The 24,161-nt window shown below is 43.8% G+C and overlaps 1 protein-coding gene across 1 annotated transcript in view; it reads right to left on the bottom strand.

Moving 5' to 3' along the window:
- The window catches only part of Fam184a (family with sequence similarity 184 member A), a 130,089-nt gene extending 107,421 nt beyond the window's left edge, over nucleotides 1-22,668 (bottom strand). Inside the window, exon 1 of the mRNA XM_059272583.1 lies at nucleotides 22,227-22,668. Coding sequence (XP_059128566.1) covers nucleotides 22,227-22,394 — 168 coding nt within the window. The 5' untranslated portion in view covers nucleotides 22,395-22,668. The remainder of the gene's footprint in view (nucleotides 1-22,226) is intronic.
- Nucleotides 22,669-24,161: the final 1,493 nt, after the last annotated feature.

Here is a 24,161-nt window from a genome sequence, read left to right on the forward strand (position 1 = left end):
ATTCTGATCTCTGTGGGCTACAGCAGTTTAGACCACTAGAAAGCAGTGTCTCCAACCAGGGTTAGCCCCTTGTCAGGAATACTTGACTAGCACGAAGGGAAGAAAATTGCAAAGCAGACCCTCCCACACACATAATTAAAAATAATAAAGGAAATGTTGTTTTTAAAAACCCTTGCATATCTAAGATTTTGCACTTCATACATTCTACCTTATGTAGCCAAACGATTGCGGAATATGTTAAGTTAAATTCCAATGTTCATCTCCATTACCTGGTTCTTCTCCTAAGATTGTCAGCCCCACATGCCCTTATTATAGTCTTTAGAATCCAAACCAGAATTTGAATAATAATAATCCAAACAAGGTAAACCTAATAGCCTACATACTCAGGGTCCCTTTCTGCTGTATTCCTTACTCAAGCTTATCTTTCAGCCAAGGACCCAGGCTCTTCTCACCACAAGCCAGGCCTGTAGGTTATGGACATTTGTCATCACTTAGTGGAGATATAGGAATATAGGATAATTTTATATTGACACAAATTTAAGTTTATTTTTGTTATACCATATATGTTTCTACTCTTGTTTAAGGTATTGTACCTAGGCAGCTCATTTAAAACATAATATAAAGTTCTAGTCTTTGAAAGCTATTATTACAAACTGTTTAGGATAATTAATAAATGCAGGTTAGTAGTTAGTCATCTATAATAGTCAAATTTGTAGTCATGTTAGGTATGTCTGCAAGGTTAAACAGATACATTTAGATAGATAGGTGATCTTCAAATGCTTCAGAGACCTACAGAATATGACATTTAAGATGTTTAATAACCTAAGGCTTTTCATGACAGTGAGGCATATCTGTTCCTGGCAGCACCAATCTACTTCATAAAAGGATGATGGACATCAAAGGACCTCCATATGGAATCTGCTTTCATTATGGCAAAGCTAGACATTTGGGCAAGGAACTACCCTTGCTTCTATTGCTAACAGTATACTGTACAAACTGGGCAAGCAGGACACAAAGGAAAAAGACTGCCAAACTGTACCAAGACAAGGTAGGAGAGTCCTTCAAAATTCTTGCTTCACAGAAATGTCCGTCAGATAGTCTAGGCCTGTAGGCCAAAGATGAATGCCCCAATATTGCAAAGGAAACTTGGGCTACTGTCCAGGCAGCCAGCTACTTCTATCATTTCTACAGCTTTGGAAGTTGTTTGCTCTGCATTTTCTGTTTACTCGGGTAATACTATATCCTTCTCAGTCTTTGATGGGGTTGAAGACCAGACAGTTATAGTTACAGTTTTCCTTGTTACCAAATTCAGAAAAGAAACTTACATAAGAGATGTAAAGTTTATAAGGTTGGGAAACATAGAAGCGTAAATTGTTTATCTAAGAAGATGTTTTAAGGTCTAAAAACATATTTTTAGGATGGTAATGCAAGTTATGAAAGAAAATGGTTTAGGTATAAAACTTTGGACTCACTCAGATAGGATAGATAATACAGTACTTTCTCTGAATTTGCCAAATACATATGGACAAAACATTGTGAATATAATTCTTACCTGATCATTTTTCTTATTGTATATAGTTTTACTATGTTAGAGTTAAACCTTCCCTATTTAGACAAAAAGGGGAAAATGTTGTGGGATGTTTGTACACTGTGTGAAGGTGTATTGCTGTGATTGGTGTAATAAAAAGCTGAATGGCCAATAGCTAGGCAGGAGGTATGGGCAGGGTTTCCATGGAGAGAAAGGAGGAGGAGGAAGAATCTAGGAGGGTGGAGTCACCAGCCAGACACTGAGGAAGCCGCATGGGCAACATGGAGAGATGAGGTAACACGCCACATGACAAAACGTAGATTAAAATAAATTAATTTAAGTTATAAGAGATAGTGGGACAAGCTTAAGCTAAGGCCAAGCTTTCATAATTAATAAGAAGTCTCAGTTTCATTATCTGTAGTCTGGACGCCCAAAGGAAAGTTGTTTAGAATGTCTAATGGTAGAATAGTGAATTACTCCCTGCCAAAGCTCTTTAATGTTTTGTTTGTTTGTTTGTTTGTTTGTTTGTTTGTTTTGTTTTTTGTTTTTTTGGTTTTTCGAGACAGGGTTTCTCTGTGTAGCTTTGTGCCTCTCCTGGAACTCACTTGGTAGCCCAGGCTGGCCTCGAACTCACAGAGATTCGCCTGGCCCTGCCTCCCGAGTGCTGGGATTAAAGGCGTGCGCCACCACCACCTGGCTTCTTTAATGTTTTTTAAACCGGTTCAATTGCTACACTTATCAAGCAAAGCTCAGGTTCTGGAGTAATCCTGACCCCTCTTCTCCATCATCATGACAACAACAGCCCTTTCCACAAAATTGCAGAGAAATGTAAATATTTGTGTAGCTGCCTCCTCCATTGTAAAATGGCTGGTCCCTGTAATCACAAAACATACCAAAGGAAATGATATGTCATTCTATCATTATGTTGTAAAGAGATTATTGTTTTCATCTTGTCTGCCCCTGACTACTGCCCTACAGAGACCCATTCAAGATTTAAAGTGTCTTGCTTACAGTTTATAGTATACAATGTGTTGGTAAACTGTTCCATACTGTTTAAGCTCACCTCAAAAAAAAAAAAGTCTTTGGGAAAAAAGTTGATCCTCACATTTCAGATCCACACATGTTTGCCTCAAAATGTCCTCCAAGACTCCCTGTGCAGGGCTGAATTCCCTAATTCTGTCCCAGGGAGGGAAGAGAACAGAGAAAACAGTCCAATATTGAAAACAATGTGCCCTTGGGAACAGCTAAAAGGTAAACCATTTCCAACAGAAGTTATTATTGTTTATCCCATGATATAAAATGTCTGCAATGGGGATGGGAAGCCAGAAGTTCAGCCATGGGAAGCTCATCCATGAAGAGAAAACTCAATGAGGAACTCCAGGTGACTGCCTCAACTTCTCCAGTCATTTCTGCTGGGTGTCTACAAGCCCCAATATGATGATATTACTTCTGTTTGCTGTCTCAATCAGGCTACTCCAGGCATCTCTGCTGGATCATCACTGTAGACTACTGCTTTAATGGTTTTTAAACTATTTATCTGCTGCTTTTCTCTACCTGCTACTTGCTATTTATTCCTTTACTCTTGTTTAAGATATGCTTAAGGTTGGGAGCATAGCATGAAGATCCTTGAGCCCATAGATCTCCAGAGAAACAGGAATGTTAAGCACACAGGATTGTCTTTCCAATAGGAAAGATCAACAACCTGTTTTTCCATCCAGAAACTGAGAATTGGAAGTTATTAACAACCTGATGGTCATGTTATCTGTTGGGCCAGGCCATATTAAGCTTTTACAATCAAGACCACAGGTGGCTAGTAATCTAAATGACCCTTATAGCCAGAGGTTACCCCAAGCTCCCACAACCAGGATCAGATGTGGCTAATAGCCCAAATGACTTCTAAGCTAATCGTATGACCAAGACCAGGCCAGGCAGTTAGACCTTTAAGCTAGTACAGGTAGTGTTATGCCCAGATCGTGGGGATCCCCAGATGACCACCATGGAGACCAAATCCCGAATGTAAAAGCAAAGAGCCTTTATTTCAAGCTCCAGGGTGGAGTTTTTATCATAGCAGAAGTTGGGGTGAGGGGATTTCCAGGGTTCAGGACCCTGTTGGCTGACAATTGTCTAGGGGTATCTGTAAAACAAAAATAGGTGTGTGCTAGACTCAGGGGCATCTGGCCACCTTATCTAATGGTTGGAATGTTTGGGATGTCAGGTACTTCCTCATCCCTAGGTGGATCCCTGGGTGGTATCAGTTTAAGGCTTTTCCTGGATCTGGGTATTGCCTGCCAGTAAGCCTGTCACAGAAGCTGTATCTAGGCCCCTAAGCCTGTCATGGCTGCTGTGTGGTCAAGCTGTTTTGGGGCCCCTCCATAGTAGTATATTTCCAGAACCCATCTTCTTGGAGGAAATGACTTATACCTTAAGTTGAGTTGAGTTTCAATGTAATTACATTTCCTTGTGCAATGGTGATTGTATTACACCAGGAAACCCTTTTTCCAAGTTATGCAGGGCTTAAATACATTGGGAATAAACTGGGACTTATTAGACTAATCTGAAGTCTGATCCAGGTTGAAAAAGTCAATCTGCACCAGGTTTCTATTCTTACCTCTTTGTGCAGCTTGGCTTATTTCCCTGCTTGGACCCCCTCAACTTATTAAACTCACTCATTTGAATGCAAACGCATGGCTATCATAGGTCATTCTCAGGACTACACAGAACACAGCCATATAATGAACTCACCTGGAAGAAATTCTCCTACAGTCAACTCTTCAGTGTCTACAGCCCTGGCCAACTTCATGAGAAGCCTTGAACCAGAATGGACCAGCTAAATAACATCTACGAAATAAACCCTAGAATTTGTGTGAGATATTCAGTGTTTGTTACTTTAAGCTGCTCAGTTGCTGGGATAATTTGTTACCTAGCAATAGATAACTAATACACATTCTTCTTGCTGCTACCTCTATTAATAGTACCTATGTAGTCATTCTCTCCTTCATTCATCAAATATTTAAGCACCTAATAGGCAACAGACCTGTCCATCTCAATCTTCCCCTACAACAGTCAGAGTCCTGACATGCTGAGCTCTGAAATATTTCTCAAATCTTCTCTTTCTTTGCCACTATTTTAATTTAAGGTCTCAAAAATTTCTCACTAATATCACTTTATCAGCTTTCCAATTAGTTTCCTTGATTTCCATGTGTTATCAAGAGGACCTACTTGAGACAGAGAAGCAACAATGTATTCATGAGAGCTAAGGAGAAGGCTCTCCTAAAGAAAGAATGACACCTGACCCTGCTGGTGACCATGAAAGTGAGCTGACCCCAAGGGCGTAAGTGTGGGAGAGCTAGTCCCATATCTCATCTGTCATGCTGGATGGGTGGTGAAGAGATGCCCTGCCCTCCCTTGCTCCTCATCGCCTTACAGTACTCAGGAGAGCAGGCCCTGCACCTTACCCAGGCACCATAATAGTGCCGACCCTGCTGGTGGGGGCACAAGTGAGCCTGCCCTGAGGTCGTGAGAGTAGGCAAGCTAGCCCTGAACCACATGTCTACCATGTGATAGAGGGAGAGGGAAAGATGCCCTCCTTCCCCCCTCGCACCTTGCCACTCACCAGATGCAGAACTAGGGAAAATGCGCCCTTCACTTCGCCTAAGCAACACAGTAGAGCTGACCCCATGATGGAGGCATGTGTGAGTCAGACTGAGAATGTGAGTATGAGACCAGACCCTGCCCCTCATCTACCATATGGTGGTATGGGCAAGGGAGAGAACCCTCCCCTCAATACCCCTGGATCTGTGGTAGGTGGGTGTTGTGGAATATTTGTTTACCCTGTAAAGACATGTCTTTGCTAAGGTACTTTTTGATTGGTTTAACAAAGAGCTGAATGGCCAATAGCTAGGCAGGAAGAGGCTAGGTGGGACTTCCAGAGACAGAGAGGACTCTGGGAAGAAAGGAGGCGTCACCAGCTAGAGATGGAGAGAAGACAGGAAGTGCAAGATGGAAGAGAAGTAACGCCCCATGGCAGAACACAGATTTAAACTATGGGTTAATTTAAGTTATAAGAGCTAGTTGAAACAAACCTAAGTTAAAAGGCCAAGCTTCCATAATTAATAATAAGTCTCTGGGTCATTATTTGTGGGCTGGCAGTCCAAATATAGTCCAACAAGAAAGCTTGCTACAGGTGAGAGAGCTGTCCCTGAAGTACCTAGAGCAAGAGAGCTGCTCTGCCTCTCACCAGCTGCAGCCTTAGGAAGAGTGGCCCCTATACCTCACCTAGGCGACACAGTAGAGCTGGCCCTGGTGGTGTAGGTCTGGGTGAGCCAACCCGAGGACATGAGAGCAGGAGAATCAGCCCTGTCCCTTGCTGCTCACTACATAGGATGGACTAGCTAGGGCAGTAATAGAGAGCTCACCCTGGTGTTGAGGGTGAAGGCGAGCTAGAGGGCGGACCAACCCAGCAACCACCCAGACTCAGAACTAGAGCTATGAGTCTGTCCATCCCATCATCCACCCCATCTATGATCTGCTGGAGCAAATGAAGGAGCTGGTCCTTCAGACCCAAAGTTACAGGATCTCTATGACACAGGACAACAACAGGATATCCAAGAGGAGTCCCAGTGAGGGCCCAGTATTGATGATGTAGCAAAAACCAGAGACCTCAAACCAGACCAACGACTCATTGCAACAAACACTTGCAAGTAACAATATATGGACTAAAGGATGGTGTGACTCATTGTGTCACAGTACAGCTTCCACAATTAGATTTTTCTTTTCTTTCTTTTATTCTCTTTTCTTTAAAGTTTTATCTTGTTTTATCCTGGGGTGGGGGTTGCAAGAGAAGAGGGCAGATGGGAAGGGACAGAGAGATTAGTGGGATCAAGATGCATGATGTGAAATCCACAAAGAATCAATAAAAAGTTAAGTTGGGAAAAAAATTACAGAATTTAAAATAGAGAAGGAGAGAGGAAGGAAGGAAGGCAGACAGACAGACAGACAGATAGACACACACACACACACACACCAGCTTCTGTGCAGACAAATAACTTCAGTGTGCTAGCAATGCTAGTTTCAGTAGAGTAGAAGACTGCATCTCCCTCAATACGTATAGAGAAAGTACAATGGAAAAAAAACATCCAAACACAGCACCATCAGAGAATTCAGTTAAACCAACTGACCAAATACAACTGCATGTAAGTCCTGGCATTGCTTTCCTACAACTACTATAATGATTTAACCACAAACCAGTGGCTTCAACACGACCCAAAGTTGCCCATCTTATAACTCTGGAGTTCGGGAATCTGCAGTTTTACTGGGCTAAAGTATGGATGCTCACACGGGCTTCTTTCCTTGTCTTTTCCATATTCCAGAAGCCACCTGCAGTCCTTGGTTTGTGCCCCCTGCTTCCTGCTTCAAACCCAGCAGAGGCTAGCCAACATCTCTGCATACTCTCACCCTGCCACTGCCCCTCCATCTCCCTCTCTCACTGAGAGGGTATCTTGAGGTTATTCTTCCCCGACAGAATAATCCAGGGTAATCACCCGTCTCAAGTTTCCTAATCACATCTGGAAATGATGATCGCACACTCTGGGTTTCTATGAGGAGGATGGAGATGTTGTCTCTTCAGTAGGGAGACACTATTCTTCCATCAGCTATAGATTCCTGTAAAATGCTCCACAGAAATGAGAAAGAGAAATAAAGAAAGCAAATAGCATCAGTGGCATAGGGTTGGAGGTCCAGAGTATACATGGTTCTAAAGAAAGTGTAACATTAAGGCAAGGGGCTTGGCTTCTCGTCAAATTATTATTTACCTCAGGTCAGATGACTTTCTTAACTCCTTAATTAGCACAAAGTACTCTGATCCGAAGTCTTTTATCAGTATTTTTTGAATGTGTACGTGTGCATGTCCCCGTCCCTCATTAGTGATTTCTAAAATTTGACTACATTTATTTACTTATTTCATGTGTGGATCTATGTGGGTGTGGGTACAGATGCCATGGCATATGTGTGGACATCAGAGGACAACTTATGGGAGTCGGTTCTCTCAGTCGACTGTGCAGTTTCTGAGACTGAACTCAGGGTATCGGGGTTGGCAGCCAATGTCTTTACTCACTGAGGCCATCTTCCCAGCCCTCTTCAGTATTTTTTAAAAGCACAAGGTGATTGAGATCAGAAAGAAAAGACAGATGCTACTATTAAAAATATCAAAAGGGCTGACCAGGAACTGAGTTCAGAGGTAGAACACTGCCTACTGTGAAAGAGGCCCAGGGTTCTATCCCTAGACAAGAGAAAATGGTGCCCGCCCTAGATCATTAAAGAAGACAGCTGCATGGAGAGATACTAAAACCACAAGCCTGAGACGGTCTATACTTGAATTGTCTTTTTTTAAGTTTCCTATATATCGCATAAATTTAGTCCCTAACCCATCCAATCAAATGTGGGACAGACTCAAACTACAAGATTTCTAGGTATCTTTATATACCTACAAAGACTTTTAACAAAACCAACTCCCACACACGCAGACAACACTGGGAAGGAAGCAAATGCAGATACATTCTAAGCAAATGATGGGCACGGAAGACGTGGCTTTATTTAAATAAAGCTAAAGCGACAGAACAGAGTTAAAGCGTTGGCTCTGTGTTTGTCTTTTAAGTTATTTATTTGTGTGAGTGTAGGGAGGGCACACGCCACGGTGCACACGTGGAGATCAGCGGACAGCTTGCGGGACCTGGTTCTCTTCTTCCACCACGTGGGTTCCAGGAAATCAAACTCAGGTTGCCAGCCTTGGTAGCCAAGGCTCTTATCCTCTGAACCATGTCACTGACCCTCATTCTGGGCTTTGAAATAAATTATACATTGTGTCACTTTTTCTGAAGTAGGGCCTTGTGACAGATCAAATTAACATGCAAGTAGCAGATCTGAATGTAATTTTGTAGCGTACTTCTGACTGTAGCCTGGCCCAGCTGACTGGCAACTCATAGAAAACATGAGTACTCTTGCCTCCTTGAGCCCTTCTATCCGCCTCACTCCAAATGTTTGGGGAAATAACAAGAGCCACAGTGGCAATAATAGCAGGGCGTTTAGGGTGGTAATAACTGTCACAGTCACACAGGCCCATAGTACTAGCTGAAAGCCAGGGCCGGGGCTAAGGAGATGCAAAACCCTGCCTGTCTTCAGATACAGCCTCTCTTTTGTACCCATGGACTTCCTATTTGTGAAGTTACCTTCCTGCTAAAATGTGTACGTAACTCCAAATCTAGCACTTACGGTGTGTTAGATAAGCTCCATTTGGACATGAAGTACAGAGCGAATTCAGTGTTAACGAACCAACAATGCGCAGTGTTTCAGGCAGACATAAACAAAGGCACCGTGTGCTGACCTGCTGAGAACATGACAGGGTTGTCACCAACCTCATTCTAATTTGCCAGAGAACACAGAGCATGGAATGTGAACTGCTTTGAATAACGAGAACTGACCGGATTTTCATTACTCCGCGGCCTTTGCTGTTAGCCCTGGTCCCCAATAATGCAAAACATCCCTGCATCCCAGAGACCCTGTGCAGAACACACTGTGTGTTAGAGATGGTGTTGGCAGCGGCTCAGCCTGAGGGGAAAGGACTGGAGCACACAGGGTTTGACATTTACTGGCTGCCCCTCGCCTACATAAATGATCTCATTTGACCTTTGCAGTAACTGTGTGCAGTGGGCTCTGTTATTGTCAGTTTATAACGAGGTTCGGAGAGGTGAAAACGTTTACCGAAAGGCAGCACCTGCGGAAGTCATAAGACATCTTCAAGAAGAGCTAAGGCAACTATGGCTCTGACCCTCTGATGAACACTGCTGAGGCTTTCCTAGGGGGCTCTCTGGCTTGCTCACGGAAATCCAGATCTCACACAGATACACTAACCCCCGGGTTTCCTGCGGCTTCCCTCCACTCCTCCGACTCCCTGGCCAAACACACACGGAGATTTGTAACCACTGAATGTACTAACTAGGGCATTAAAACCTTAATAAGGAAGTGTTTAAGAAGCAAAGACTCTTTGCCTGGGGAGAGCCTATACCTAACTGCTACCAAATAAGAACCAAATCAAACAGAAAAAGTTGTCCATGGTAGTATATGTAGGACTTGTCATAATTTATTAATAAATGTTATGATATCTATGATCAGCATATTCCTATTACACTGCCAAATAAAAAATCAGAAAAAAACATACAATCCAATATGGGATAGCAAATTAATAGAAATAAGTAATTAATAGTGCTTAGTTCAATGTTTATGAAGACACTGAATAGATTAAATAAACACATGTACCTCTGAATTCCACTTCTGTCTTGTTATCCCCTTTCATGTTCTCAGTAGATCATTAACACATGTAAACTCACACTGAAGTATACTCCACCACCCATCACAACACTTGGTTGACATTTAACATCTAAGAGTAAGAATCCTCTGCTGTATTTAATCACAAAATATTTTCTGAAAGAAACGGAATCTTGTAGACATCAAGCTTAGGCAAGGTGACTAACACAAATGTTGGCTAAGCATTTCCAATGTAAAAGTCCAAAATATGAGGCTTTCTGCACACTGAGCAATACTGCTACATTTCCAAACCTGACTTCATGTGACAGGTCACAGTCAAAATGCAGATGTACCAAAAATATCTCAAAAACTTACCACTACTGAGTCTGAGTATATATTAAACATAAGTGAGTTTCATGTTAAAGTTTGGGTCCCATCCTTACATATATGCAAATATTCCAAAATCTCAAACAGTTCAACATGAGAGATTTGTGGCCTCCAGTATCTGAGGTTGGAGATACCCAATCTGCACCTATAAACACCCACTCTCTGCAGCAGGCAACATCTGTGCAACTGGAAAGGCCATGGTAGGAAATGTGCATATTCAATTTTGTACCTCATTGATAAGCAAGTGAGAAATGCCAAATAAAAGGGGAATAAACAAAATATGTTTTAGTGCCCAGCCTTTGGACACTGAAACATGATGTCATCATCTGTGAGGCTCATACTTGTCGGAATACAGTCTAAGAATGGAGTCCTGTGAGGGGAAATTCTGAGTGCTTGTGAGAAAACAAGACCAGAGTCTTGTGACTTCAATTTCTTCAAAAACAAGGAATTGTTCTTGGAATGTGTTTTCATGTTCCTCCCAGGTGTAGCAGACAGGAGTGAGTTTACTTCAGATTATTCATTACAATTTGCTATTGTTTTGCCATGTGCAACCTGTCCTTGTGATTATATACAGCTTGAGCTCATGAGAACTTTACTCATGTGACTTTTCTCAACCCTCGGATTATAGATTGTCTGATGTTCCAAATAAAGATGGCTATTGTCTGACTCATTTCTAGATTCGATTCCCCCAGGTCCCACCACCTTTAGAGCGGTAACCACACACACTTAAGGATTATGTAAAGGAATTAAAGAAATTAAAGAAAATTACAACTACAACAACAAAATCTCATCATGCTTTAAGTGAGTTTACAATTTTTTTGTTGGGGCACATGCATAGCTATTCTGGGTTGCATGCAGTCTGATATTCCTGATTTATAGGCTTAGCTTAATGGCATTAGCATAACTTTGGCTTAATATCCTATAGTAAGAGTCATACTTAGGGATGACAAAGAACCATAGTTAACTTATAAATAATGTTTTTAAAACACATTGTGTTAGAAGGTAGGAAATTATCCATCTCTAGGTAAGTTCCAGTTAACTAAAACACAACTTATTCTCCAATATTAGATAAGAAATTATTCCAGTATTTTACTAAAATTATCAAACATATTTGGTAGTCTAACTATGGAAAAACATTTTAGTTTGAAACCTCTATATTTCAATCTAGACATGGTGTACATAAATAATGAGGTGCCGACTGACAACTTGAACGGGTGGCTAGAAATGCTATCTGCTCTGTGACATGGAAGGCAGCACACAGCGGCTAGATATTAAACACCCACCCCACAGGCCACAGTTGACCATTGACCCCTGTTTTTCCAGCTCTGTAGGCACTACAGAGCTTTGAGATTCAGTGTCTTCAACAAAGTGACAGTAGCAGGAGAAACGGGACACACACATACACATTCAACTAGACTTCTTACATCTTTTTGATAAAGTTTCGGTGGGAAAGTTGAAGGATTGATTCAATGACAGAAGCTCAAAGTCTACAAATGACAACTGTTTGTCCATGGAGCTTAGCAGTAGCTAAGAAAATATTTTCTACAATATGGGCTTCGGTTTCAGACGTTAATTACACCAAAATACTGACCACAACTGGCAATCCCCTGCTTGCAAAAGTTGATGATTCCAAAATTTGCTGTTACACATGAAATGACAGGCGGTCATAGTGTATTTTTCCAGAACAAGGTAAAGAAAGATCTTTAATCTGAACAGTGAAACCTGAACTATTCCAAAATCCCAGTAGCATTTTGATTGTTTGTTTTTCTCCCTGGTGGGGGTTAGGGGGTGTCTCAGCACATTTTCCAAGATGTACTTGAAATTCATGAGCTCAAGTAATCCTCCTGCCTAACTTTCACTCATAGTTCAGCCGACGGCACATGTCACTGTGCTCGACTCTTAAAAACTTTTTGAACACTGTCATGTAACTCAAACATTTCGAATTTTGAAGCATTCTGGACTTTTTAAAGTTGGGATGTTTGGCCAGGAAAGTCTATACAAATATGGCCAAATAAAAACACAAATAAAACCCGTGAGAAACTGAAATACTTCTAATTCAAGCATTTTGGATAAGAGAAACGCATGTGTAATATTTCAAAGAGCCACTTGGTTACTAGGTAAATCTAAGAGTTACTGTGGCTGGAACAGGCTTGAAACAGAAAATGAACCAGATGGTAGCATCCCCTCACCCCTCCCTTCATCAAGCTATCATTTATAACACCGTTTTCCATTTTTAACCCTAAATTCAGTTAACAAATGTTCCCTGCAGGTGTCTACCTCCAAAAAGGCCTACTGTGCACCAACTGTGACATTATTTAATGTCCTTTTTATTCACAAAGGATCTGCAGGATGGGGACTTTCTACAGTGAAAAATCAGCTGTGCGGGGCAAATTCCCATTGTGCACATCAGTCTCGTTTCACAGCATCAGACTAACTTCATCTGGATGTTCACAGAGGGATTTTTGTTTTGTTGTTGGAATCTCACAGGACTGGCTGGCATGGAAAACGGCAGCATCTCATCAGTAGGTCCCCTTTGCCATCCAGCACCTAACTGGTATTACGGACCCAGGTTACTCTTCATGCCCATCTCAAATGGAGGAGGTCCAAAAATTTTCAGAAATAACCATCATTTTAGGACTTGGAGAATAGCAACTAACATAATCCAATTAAACTGGTTACTTCAATACATATACCAACTTAGTCTTTATCATTCATAACTCTTTTTAAGGAATTAGTAAGAAGAGGATACAAGGTTTTTGTAAACAAACAGAACAAAGGAATAAAGTGATAAAAAAAAAAAACCTGGAAGTTTTCTAGTTTTCAATTAACAGTTTTGTAAGTCTGCAATTTAGTCATTGTCAATAAAACACAAAAATACTATGACATTTACTGAGCAGAGAGGAGACAGTCTTTCCTTGGCTTAGAACCCATCAAGTAGGCTAGGCTGGCTGACCAGTGAGCCTCAGGGATCCTATCTGCCTATCTTTGCCTCACTGGTTCTGGGATTACAGGCATACCATACCATGCTTAGCTGTTTTTTTACATGGGTTCAGGACACTGAACTCAGGTATGATGCTTACGAAGCAAATGCTTTACCAACTTAACTATCTTCCCAGCCTTAAATCTTGAAAATTTCTACAGTGTGGGTAAGAAGGTGACTGGACTCAATATTAACAAATATCTGTTGATTTGGATGGTGTGCAAAATATAGTTCCAATAAAGAAAACACTAACTGACCTCTTAACTAACACTGGGGGGATGGAAAACACTGAGAAAAAAGACTTGTAAATTCAGCTGCTCACACAGAGCAGTCTGGAGATCTGAGCTCAAGTCCTGACAGGCCGCATAACTGTCCCATAATTTTGGACCCTCAACTTCTGTGTCTGTAAATGAGTGGTTAAAGCCAGCTAGAGTCTAAAATTTCTGTCTAGAGTTTCCTTTAACTGTAAAAGGCAGTTCTACCCTCCCCATCCCCTTAAATTTGGACAATTAATAGGACATTTTGGTTTTTCATTTGTTTTAATTTTGAAACAGGGACTTGCTATGAACTGGCCTGGAACTCACTATGTAACTAAAGTCGGTCTCAAGCTCGTCGTGAACCTCCTGCCTCAGCTCCCAAATGCTAGGATTACGGGGCCACACTACTACACCTATCTGTGTATCATGCTTTTGTGTGCATTAGTAAAATCACAGAAATTAATCCACTCAGCTGTGACTAGAAGATTATATCCACGCTACTGCACAAGACAATGGCAGGGCTGCAGGGGAACATGGGATAAAGGAGGAGGCTGCATCTGGCGTGTGCCAGCGCTAAGCTGGAACAGCCAGATGTTTATGCCATGAGGCCACTTACAGCAGCAGCTCAGAAACCCAAAGTAGACATTATTATGCAGCAGTATCTAATTCTTTTGTTGTTGTTGTTGTTGTTGTTGTTTTGTTTGTTTGTTTGTTTTTGTTTTTTTGAGACAGGGTTTCTCTGTATAGCAGTCCTGGCTGTCCTGAAACTCACTCTGTAGACCAGGCTGGCCTCGAACTCACAGAGATCCTCCTGCCTCTACCTCCTGAGAGCCGGGATTAGAGGCATGCGCCACCACTGCCCAGTTTTTTTTTTTTTTTTTGGTTCTAATTCTTAAAAATAGTAAAAGTAACTATGTAACCCGAGTAGTACAGGAAATGTAGAATCCAGGAAAGTAAAAGAGATCAGTGTGTGGGTGAGGGGACAACAGAGAGAGGAAGAACAGGGTACAGGTGATCCGAAGGGGCAAATGGGAAAGTGGGGGGCGGGGCTTTAATTAGGGAGGGAGATAAATACAGAAGGGGGAGGAGGGCAAAACAACAGTAAGGATGTCTGAAAAAGTTGTAAGTAATCATATTATCGTATATCTACCTAAAAATACCTATAATGCATGAGTCTGTATATACATATACATATACATATACATATACATATACATATACATACATAGTTCAAATGAAATTTTCCCATCTGGGCTGACAACCCTTCCCCCAAGAGCCAGAGACAATCTAACAAAAGCCCCAACACCAGGCATGAGAACTCATCTTTTGCAGGGTTGTATTAGAGACCCCCAAACACTATAGGCTCCTGCTGTCACCTCAGTTGCCTCCCAGAGGTGGAAGGTACACCTCTACTACCAAAGACATCGTGTCCTTTGGACACAGCACCCAGGGGACCAGAGCTGGATCGGACCTAAAGCCTCCTCCCTGAGGACTAGATTTTGTGATACCAGAAGGCTCCAGGCAAACTTCCCAAAGAGGGAAGCAACCAACAGTCACACCTAGCGATGGCGCCTATGGACCACAACAATGACCAGCATGGCACAGTAAATCTCACGGTGCAGTAATGTCACACATACCTTGATGGTAACCAACAACCCTCTTACTAGACTTTAGAGTGACTCAACAAGAGGGAAGTCATGCCAAGTTCTGAAAACCTACCCAACTACTCCGTGCTAGCGAAGTCATGGATCTTGGAGGAGAATCAGTGTATTTAACCAGCATAATGCCTAAGTGCATTCTAAGCATTTGTCCTTATACCCACAGGTAAGTATAGTCTTTACCCCTTGTAAGGAAATTTAACTTTGCAACAAACAGGAAGCCACAAGGAATCCAAGTGCAGAGTTGTGGAGCCCAACCTTGTAGCCGGAAGGTGGGAAGACTGTAAGCGCCAGAGGAGCAGGAAGTTTGCTGTGGGATTGTGTCTTCTACAAAGGTCAGAGAAGCTACATCCATGAAGGCTTGCCAACATGGCTGCCTAAATATGATCTAAACCAGAGGACACCAGTAAACATGCGAACGTGGAACAGGAGAGCTCAGGAGGCCTCCACCCTTGACCAAGAACTACAGGCAATTAAGTAATGCCAAGAGCTGGGGGTAATAATCTTACGGCGGAAGAGCCCCCAAACTGGTGGGTTATTCAACACGAAAGAGCAAGAGGGTATGTGGGAGGAGTTAGAGCGAGGAGGGGGAAGGGCGAAATGATGTCATTATAATCTCAAAAATAAAAAATAAAAATAAATAAAAACTGAAAATCAGTTTTATTTAATGAAGAGGAAATGGGGTTGCTTGACATTTTTACTGGTTTTCACATAACATAAATACATTCTGGTTTGGAATATAGAAAAAACAGCTTCAAACAATCATAAGACTTTAAAAAAAACTGATTAGGAAAATATCGATTGCATTCTGAATGATGATGTCATATTTTAGACAAAGAGTTTGTATTTTTATTTTTATATCAAAATTAAGTTCATATAGTTCTTACCAATAGTTTAATGAACTGCCTGCCAGTGCACATCTAAACAGCTGAGAATATTTTAACTTGGCCAACCCAGAAAAACCAGATATAATTTCTCAAAAATACTGACTTTCTCTACTTCACAATAAAATTACTTTCATATCACCACCATCACCCTTTCCCAATAAATACTCAGTAACTTTTATATTGTATAAAAGTTTCCGTATTAAGGTAACAGGAATAAAAGTTATGGTTCCTATGGCAGATAAACTAACAACCAAACGAGGGGAATGGGTATAGTCACAACCATAATGACCACTAGAGACGAATTTCCATCATGAAGTGTCAGATCAGAAATGAAGATAATAAACACTATAAACCTTCAGCGTAAGGAAGTCCCCAAAGGACCAGACTGGTCAGGGCAGCTCCAGGTGTGAAGGCCACAGCTGCATACTGAAAGAAAGGGACTTGATGCTAAGGTCCAAACCGAAAGCTTTTCATTATAAGCTTCAGCTTATTCTCTACCTTCTGCGAGTTGTAACTATAAGTGATGAGCGGAATGAGGTGTACCAGAAGCTCAATTACCTAAAGAGGCATGAGCTAAAATAGTAAGCTAATAACACAGAAGTTTCTACTCAGAGCTAAAGACAATAAAACAGCATTCCAGAGCAGGTGGTCAAAGCACTCTTTAAAATGCCAAAAGAAGAAGTCTAAAGGTTAAACATGGCTGAGGCAGGTTAATCCCTGTGCGAACCATTGTGACAAGCAGCTTTATGGAGATCACAGAGATTCGTCTGGATCTCTGTGAGTTCAAAGCCACCCTGGACTACATGAGTTTGACTCAGTCTAGGAGAGAAAACGGCCAGGCAGTGGTGGGTGGCACACACTTTTAATCCCAGTACCGGGAAGCACACACGCCTTTAATCCCAGCAAGTGATGGCTGGGCGGAGAAAGGTATGTAAGGTGTGAGGAGAGAGGAACTGAAGGCTTTTCGGCAGAAGCATCCCTTTCAGCTAGAGGCTTTTTCAGCTGGAGCCTTTCATGTGAGGACTCAAGAGGATTTCAGTCAGAGGATCCGTGGAATTGGCAAGGTGCGACACGGCAGTGGTTTGTTCCTTTGTCTCTCTGATCTTTCAGCATTTACCCCAATATCTGGCCCCGGGCTCTTTTATTTAAAGACCATTTAACGTTCGAGTTACATTCTCCCATGGACCAGATGTGAATCGTATGGGCAAGAGACACACGGCAAGGGTCTGGCCAAGAGGCCCAGCTGGAGCTTGAACAGACCATAACAAAATGAAGATGAAGGTAATCCAGCCCCAAGAGGCTGAGCAGGGAACCAGTCAAAACTTAGATGCATTTTTATGGTTGGGGAGGCTAAAGCGGAAATCTCAAGCCACTGAGGAGGCAGGAGGTGGAGGACCCACAGATGAAGATGAGCTGGAAACACCTGCCAAGACTATGAAAGCACCAGAGTTAGACTCCACAGAACTTGGCTGTTCCCTTCCTTTGGTGCCACTTCACAGGGATCCGAGACTAGGGTGGGCAAGAGCAGAAACCAAGCCAGAAGCAAAGAAGCCTGTGGAATCCCTTCCGCAGTCACCTACCTTCCCCTGGCAGGAGGCAGGTCTGATGGCGGGAGCGAAAACAGGCAGCTTCACCTCTGCATCTGCCCTCGAGATTGTATGCATGTCACTGGACAGTTTAATAATCAGACTTGAGACTTCTGTGGCTGGCGAGTGAGCTATGGTATCTAAGGACAACTAGAAAAATCAAGTCCATCCCTGGCCGAAGACGATCCGGTCCTAAGATGTCAATTTAAAGGGACTAAAGTATGGATGCGGGAGAGGGGCAGAGTTGAAAGGGACAGCAAGGCTGTTTTATGCTTCCCGCTCCGAAGCTCTGCTTTTCTACATAAGACTCTAAAGACTCAACATACAGAAAGGGGGCTTTACACATCAAAATAGAAGCCAGTCATTAACAATTTCAGAAACATGCCACAATGTGCGAATCCACCAGCAATTCAGCACTCGTTTGCAAAACTTGACACAAACGACCTAAATATTCCTGACTTACGGAGCAGAGACTGTGTTCCAATCTTCTCTCTCTCTCTCTCTCTCTCTCTCTCTCACTCTCGCTTGCTCTAATACTTGGTAAAATCCCCGTCTATTAAACGGGCTCTAAGAATTGCTATTCTCACCAGGAAAAGGCTGCCCTGCTGGGTTCTTAGGAAACAGAATCTGAGCAAATATTCATACAGTGAGTATTGTCATTAGTTAAAAATAGGCTGAAGTGTTGGGGATACAGCTCAGGGGCAGAGTGCTTGCCTAGCACTCACAAGGCCCTGGGTGTGATCCCTGGGACCAAATGGAAAGAAACAAGAGAAGCCTCACCAGGTAATCATAAAGTAGTTAATTTTCTTCTATTTCCTATCAGAGCTAGTCCAATCTCTGGAGTATGCTTCGCAGAACCAAACAGCAAAGCAGAATGTGAAGCCTTGAAATTTTGCTATTCCATAGAAGATCTGCTATACATTTTTTAAATAGAGTTGAGTAGAAAACTCTCAAATTAAATACAGTATCAATAATGCTATCAAACGTAGAACAGAGCCCTTTGGTGAGTCGAGGACTCATGAGCACTGTTCCTTTGAGGTGAGTCTGAATCATGTAGTGAGGCCTTGTCTTTAAAAAAAAAAATTAAGTTAAACTTGAGAATACTCCTTTAAAAGTGTTTAAAAATATCTTACTCATATTTTCTTTATACTTTGTTGGTATATAAGAAGTATTTTCGGTGACAACATGAATTAAGAGCCTACTATGTGCCATTACAACTCTCCGAGTATCATTACCCCTTTTATTACACCTAGGAAACTGAGGCTCAGAGTTAGTGACTTGCTTGAGGTCACACACTATTAAGTAAGTGGTGGAACCAGCTTTCTAACTCAAGATAGTGTGTGAGATCAACAACACACATTCCTAATCATGCTGCTTCTGTAACGTTGGTAAGAGGCCATTTCAGCTTTTTGGTTGTTGGTGGTGATGGTGGTGGTGGTGGTGGTGGTGGTGTGTGTGTGTGTGTGTGTGTGTACGTGCATGTGCATTTCTATACTCACATGTATATGCATGGAGTCTAGAGACTGATATCATGGGTCTTTCTCAATCACTCTTCATCTTTTTTGAGACAGGGTCTCTCACTGAATCTGAAACTTGAGCATCACCTAGACTGGTTGTCTAGAAAGCCACAGGGGTCCTCCTGGTTCTGCACCCCAAGCTCTGGGATTTGAAATGCATGCTGCAGCACTTGGCTTTTTTGTTGTTGTTTTTCAAGACAGGGTTTCTCTGTGTAGCTTTGCGCCTGTCCTGGAACTCACTCTGTAGCCCAGGCTGGCCTTGAACTCACATGAATCCGCCTGGCTCTGCCTCCCGAGTGCTGGGATTAAAGGCGTGCGCCACCACCGCCCAGCTAGCACTTGGCTTTTTTATGTGGGTGCTGGGGATCAAATGCAGATACCCATGTTTGCACGGGCAAGTACTTTATCAACAGAGCTCCCTTTTTGACTCCAAGTCCCTATTCTGATGGTTACCTCTACAATATGCTATTCTGAAACACAAGCCAAAATCAAGTTCCAACCATAGTTCTATTTAATTTACCTCTGACTGACATGAACACATTAGCCAACTCTTTACGACAGCAGATATCCTGGAATGTCAAATTTCTAGCAATCCTTTTTACACACATTCATGATACCTGGCTTATGAGGTATATGTGTATTTGGGTGGGAGCTCCACCTCAACCCCTGGCACCCTGGCATCCCTATATCCAAAGAGTCTGGAATGTTCTGGTGGAAAATCCACCTCAACTCCCCTCCCCAATCTCTTTCCCTAAACTCGCCCCTTCAAAGCCCACCAAACACAGCTCCTCCCCCAGAGAGGCTCAAGACCACTCTGGCAGGGTATATAGGCTGTATCCCAGAAAACAAACACATGGTTCTTCTGGTCTCACGTCCCAGTCTCCTCTCTGCAGGGCGGGGAATCGCCCACAACACTTTACCCATTAAACCTGGGCTTTTCCAACTCAGTCTGATTCGGTTTGCTGAGTCAGTAGAGAGGTCTTCAGGATGCAAAACTTATCAATATGACTACAAAATTTGACGATTTCTAAAGTGATAAATAAGGGAAGCACTGCCTTTTAGGGTTTGTGAGACTGAGTGTGAAGGAGCCCTGTTACTCAACTGTTATTAGACAGGCTTTATCTTAGGAAATATAAAGGTCAGCCTTGGGTAGGGGGTGGGGGGACTCCTAGGCATTTCAGTACAACTCCATGGTAATCATCCCTTACCAACTCGACTCCCACACTACCCAGCGCGGGGAACACTTGGTAATGTCTGCAAACTTGTGTATTGTCACTTCTAAATGCAGGGCAGAGGCACGTGCAATCTGCACCCACAATTTGCAAGAATGCTGCTAAGCATGTCTGTACTGCACAAGATAGCCCTCTAATAAGGAACTCTCCGATCTAAAACGTCAACTGTGTTACACCGAGAAACCCTGGTACAAGGGATGACATGTCAGCAGCACTTTCAAGCAGACTGGGTGTTAGAAACAGTAACTACAAACAAGAAATCAGAATGCAGGCAAGGCTCAGCAGTCACGGAAGCGCTGGGCCAGCAGCACCTGGTTCATTACATCTGAGAGACCGAGAAAGAGATATGATCATGTCCTTAATATCTCACCTGTGCCAGCCAGGCTGAATTGCTTTTACTGATAACAGAACAGGAAATTTAAGTCTGAGTAGAAAGAGGAGAAGTTTACTCAAGAAAACAGCTTTTATTAAATACCACACAGTCCCACTTCTAACTTAACGAGTGTTTGTTACAAGAGTCTCCAAGAGTTACAATCTAAAATAAGAAAAGGGATGTTGTGGACACAGCATTAAAAAAAAAAAGTCAGAACAAATATTCATGAGCCTCACTATGGCCACCAGCCTTCTGAAGATGGAACTACTGGGGAGGCCTGGCTTTTAGTTCCAACCATGTAAATGCTCTGATAACATGTAGCCATAGTTACATCCTACACCTTCCAGTTCTGAGTTTGGAGACCCTTCACAAAAGCAAATAGTAACGATTTGCACATGCAGCATCTCTGAGATGAGACAAACAATGCAAAAAGCAAAAAAGAAACTCCACAAAAGGTAGTGTTTCTTGTCTTGTCTTAAGTCATGATCACATGTTTTCTGTTTATTTTTTTTTTTAAATCTATGCTTCTATGCATCTCTTCATTCTCTATTCCTTTCATGGTATCTTTCTTTGTATCCTCAATCACATCGCTTTACCGTTTTTACCCTGGCTTTATTCCCTTTCCATAAGCATTCCCTTTCGTCTCTTTAAACTCTAGTAAAATGAGATGATGGGGCTCTGGAGTTGAGCCAGCTCTCAGGAGATTACCGAGCAGCAAACCCACCTTTCTCTCTTCAAAGATGCAACAGTCTTACGGAAGGTGGTCACAGCAAATGACTTCCAGAAACCACAAATCAGTTCCACTCAGCGCTATATTGCTAGTAAGATCTATACGGACCCACCCTTTATTATCAGTATTTACTAAATTAGAAAAAGAGCTCACAAACTGACATACCACCCTCAACTACCGTTGGAAAACTGTGCAGGTGATGTATCTATGGGCTTCTTGAAAACTAGCTTCTGATAAGATGGACCATTTACTAAATGCAAACACAGTGTGATTCATCTAATAAACCTTATTTGACATTATGTCAGGGTAAGTAAGGAATGACTCATTAAATCCCTAAAATGGCACGCAAGGTATATTTCACCCTCCTACAGTCCTCGGAATAACCTCGGGAAGTTTATTCTCCCGTTAACTGTGGGAACCAGGAGCAGACACTGATTAACTCCAAGGATTCCGGGTCATGTTAGGTAAACCGGTCCAGGACTTCACCGGGTACTCATAGCGCGGTACCTCGTGCAGCCCTTGGCAAGAGACACTGGAGCAACAGGAAAGTCCATTTACTACCGTGGAACCCGGAAAGTAAGCCCTCGTGTGCTCTAGGCTGGTTTACTCTCAGTCGGCAACCGGGTGCAAGCCCTGGAAACCTCGCGGTGCGGGGTGCGGTCTAGCTCAAGTTCGGTGGCCAGCGTTCCACCCAAGTTTGGCGGGGCCAAGGAGGCAACTCTGGCTGTTGCTTCTCTTAGGAGCCGCCTCCGCCCGGCGCCAGGTGAACCCCGAACCCCCGCGACCCCCGTACCTTGGTGAGCTGGGCGATCTTCTTGCTCATTTTCAGGTGCATGTCCTGGCTGTAGTCCATGCTGTGCCCGGCCATCTGCGCGGCGGCCGGCGAGGGCGCGAATTTGGCCGCCCCGGCCGCAGAGCCGCCGTAATAGTGCTGCTGCCAGCTCATGCCCGGGGTCGCCATCTTCCCGGCAGACCCCGGCCGGGGCACCTGTCCCCGTGCGCTAGGCGAGGCTGGCGCAGCGACGACGCGGGGCAGGCGACAGCCGAGGGTGGGGGGGGGTGGCCGCTTGCCGACCCGCCGGCCCGCGCCCTCCAGTCCGGGCGATCGGAGCCTTCCCTCCTGCCCGCGACGGCCGTGTCCCCCTAACCCTCCGGCTTGGCGACGGCGCGGCTGGCGTCCCGCAAGCAGCGGCCACCGGGCCCCGAGACTCGGCCGCCGCCGGGGCTGCGGAGGGAGGCGGGGACGGGGCGGGCTGCAGCGGCGGGAGGCGGGGCCGCGGACGCGGGAGCCGCGGAGCGCCGTTACCAGGGCGCGCGGCTCCGGGCTGGGCGAGCGCGCGGGGCTGACCACGTCATTTCCCCGCAGCCAAGCTCCGCCCCGCAGCTCTCCGCCCCGCAGCCCTCCACCCTTCAGCTCTCCAGCCCGCAGCCAAGCTCCGCCCCGCAGCCCTCCACCCCGCAACCCTCCAACCTGCAGCTCCTGAGCCCGCAGCCAAGCTCCGCCCATCAGCCCTCCAGCATCCCCGCAACCGCTCTGCTGCCGGCAAACCTTGCCTCTCTGCACCCCTCCACCCTCCAGCCGTCAGCACGCAGACCCGCACTCTGCATCCCTTCAGCCCACAGCTCCACAGCTCTTCAGCCCCGCGATGTGCAGCCTGGCACCACGGAGGCCTCCAGATCACCATTGCATGCGGCCTTACAGCCCTGCAGCCCGGTAGTCCCACAGCATCACCTCTCCCTTTCACCATGCAAGCCCACAGCTGTCACCTCCTTAACCCACACCTCACCCAATCCTGTAGTTTATAATACGTCCCAGCAGCCCACAGGCTTTGGCTACTGCCCTGTGCCTGAGTGTGCAGTCTTCTCTTTGTTTGGCTTTTTGTTTGTTTGTTTGTTTGTTTGTTTGTTTGTTTTAAATAGTCCAGAGAAGATGAGATTTTTGATGGTCACCTTCGGTTAGCAACAAGCCTGCAGCTTGACCGAGCATGTGCCTCTTGTGTGCAGGCCCAGCAAACGGCATATCCAGGACTTATCTAAGGCCAAGGACCTCCACTCCAGAGAAGTGGGGGGTGAAGTAGAGGGAGATTCGTAATCCGAGACTTGACTGGTCTTTTCAAACTCTCCCAGGCTTGACCATTTCAGGGTCGTGATGACCTACTGTGTGCCACACCACATTGAATGAAGCAATGCCAAGTGCCTAAGGTGTGGGGGAGTGTACCTCTACAGTCAGCTGCACCCCACTTTTTCCTTGGTGGAATGGAGCCTGGAACAATTGCAGATGAAATATAATTGGCTGGAAATTAGAATAGGACTGGAATAGAGAGAGGAGGGCAGAACAAAGGAATGAGTCAGCCCTTAAAGATTGGGGGCTCGTCAATTTGGCATTCCATGTACTTTTTTTTTTTTTTGTCATACTAAATGTATTATTTTGTACTGATCTTCTCTTAGCACTTCTGCTCTTTAGGTCAAAAGACTTTAAAAAAAACTTGTATTCCGTGTTGAAGTAGAGGTCCTTTTAGGTTAATGGGAAAGCACACTTTATAGAATTACACTTAGTTTTGCAGAACTGAGTTCCTCCTCTTTATGTGATTTCCCTAACATGCAAGCAGCCATCACATAAAAATTGAAAATGTTAGCAAATTAAATTGGGGGCTAAACTAACCAAGTGTCTGAATGTGACAAAAACAAAACAAAACTAAACTAAACTAAATGAAGTTGAATAGGACCC

The sequence above is a fragment of the Peromyscus eremicus genome, chromosome 8b (genome assembly GCF_949786415.1).
Source record: "Peromyscus eremicus chromosome 8b, PerEre_H2_v1, whole genome shotgun sequence".
NCBI lineage: Eukaryota > Metazoa > Chordata > Mammalia > Rodentia > Cricetidae > Peromyscus > Peromyscus eremicus.